General features: G+C 35.5%; 1 protein-coding gene across 1 annotated transcript; it reads right to left on the reverse strand.

Moving 5' to 3' along the window:
* Nucleotides 1-770: 770 nt before the first annotated feature.
* LOC149501631 (uncharacterized) lies at nt 771-1940 on the reverse strand. Its single transcript, XM_089732438.1, has one exon. It carries the CDS (start codon nt 1938-1940, stop codon nt 948-950), a length of 993 nt encoding a protein of 330 aa, XP_089588564.1. The 3' UTR covers nt 771-947.
* Nucleotides 1941-2197: the final 257 nt, after the last annotated feature.

Here is a 2197-nt window from a genome sequence, read left to right on the forward strand (position 1 = left end):
ATAATTACAAATTTCGCCAAGGCTACACTATAATTTTTTTTTAATAAAGACAAACAATATTTAATCTATTCTCAATTTGACAACAGACGTCAAGAACAAAAGTTTGACAATAAATAGTATGCATGAGTGTGTGCGTCAAATACATGGTATGTAGTATGTGTAATGTTTTCTTTATTGATTTAATGTATATTTTATGCATTATTAAAAAAAAATATTAGCATTGTGCGCTTCTTCTCTATATTCTCTATACGTGTGGAAAATTTCATACTCCTCCGTCCGCGCAATTTTCGTAAAAAGGGATACAAAGTTTTTGCTTCACGTATTATTAAACTAAATCTCATAATTTTGACAATGACAGCTCTTAGTGCACACGTTGATAACGATATGATATGGTGTAATATAAATTAAGCTGGCGGTGGGCTTACGTAGATACTGCTGATAAGACGTATTATGAAATACACACATGAAGGCGCTACCGACATTCCTGTTAGTAATGAAAAGTATTCGGGTTCAATTTGCGAAATGCATTCAATTTTAAACGTTCTGTTATAGCGGGATTCGCTACGTAGATTTTAAAAAATGAAATACGAAGTTATGGAGGTCCGACGACAGTCACGCGCACTGATTTAGGAGGATAGGAGAAGACTTGACCGCTCGGGTCGAGAGATGGAATCAGACTTGACCGCTCGGGTCGAAAGATTGTACAAGACTGTCCATTTGCGGGGCGGACGGAACAGGAGAACTCGGGAATGCTGATTGTACAGCCAAATAGTGTTCATACTAGGGTTATAACACCTCCCCCCATGGGAAAATAAACTTAGGGGCTTGATCCTCTAAGTTTATTGATTTGGAAATGATGCAGTGGATCTGGAAGAGGGTTTAGTAGATTTGGTAGGGGATGCCATTATTATAGGGGTTGATGAAGAGAAGGCGAGGATGCTGTGGTTCTAGAGGTTACGGCGAGTCTTGGGTGACGGAGTATTTAGTGCTCCTGGGTTAGGAATGGGTTGTTCTGGATTGTTTACGATGATCATTGGGATCTCTGTGCGATCGTGAGCGTCGTTGGGCTTATTTATTTTATAATAGCGATACAGTTTACATAAAGATACAATAATTATGATTAGAATTAGAAATAACACAAAGGAGGAATAATGTGCGCCATATTTTGTAAAATGATTAGGGTGTTCAATTATTTTATCTAGTTCTGGAATTAAATTTGAATTGTTTTCTAATAGATGGTTAAGTAAGTTAAGGTCAAGTTGGTTTAGTTTAATGTGGGGCACGTTATTCTCGGCTTCTTTGAATTTAGCAAAGTTACAACATGAATCGTTTAATATGTTAAAATCTAACTTAATAGTAGGATGACTTATATTAAGGACATTAGAATTGGGAAATAGTCGGGTATCTTTACAGAAACCTTTACATGTTATCGGGATAGTTACGATTCCCGTGCCTGATATAATATAGTCTCTTATCTCTAGGTTCTTACAATCGATTGACAGTTTACTTGGTTTGGATTGAACAAATATCCATTTATTGTTGTTGAGTGGTTCCCATACATCTATGATTCCGTGGATAAATTTAGTTTTACATAGAGTTGGCAAGGTGGTAATGGCTTTAGAAACTAATTCGCTTTCACAGGATGGATTGGCGTTTGTAGAGAGAATTTTTACAATGTTGCAAATGTAGTATACATAATTGATTGATTTACATTGGCTTAGGGATCTTAAATTACTATATCGGGTTTTGTCCTTACTTATAACTAGGTACTTCTCATTCGGAATTACGGTGCTGAAGGAGTTTATGTTTGTAGCGTTATGAGGTACAGTTAATGGGATACAGAGGTATACATTGAATTCTTGGGGTTCTACCAACGAAATTTGTAAAACGAACATGATCTTATCATTAAAGAAATAACTTATAACATTAGAAATTTTCATTAAAGTATGTATGTGTTTTAAATCGAGACTCGTGGCTAATTCTAAGTCGCTAGGTAAGTGTCGGTGATTCTCGACAAGTTCTTGGTGTAATTGGTACGGCGTTAGAATAGATGGGTGTATAATATTTAATTTACTAAAAAGAAGGGAATTTGTAATATCTTCCAATTGGAAGGACAAACATAAGAGGGCAGTTTCTAGATTGCTAAATACGATATTGAATTGGGAACTGATTAATATATTACTAGATGTTCGCGATA

This window comes from Bombyx mandarina, chromosome 13 (assembly GCF_030267445.1).
Source record: "Bombyx mandarina strain Sakado chromosome 13, ASM3026744v2".
In the NCBI taxonomy this organism is placed as follows: Eukaryota; Metazoa; Arthropoda; class Insecta; order Lepidoptera; family Bombycidae; genus Bombyx; species Bombyx mandarina.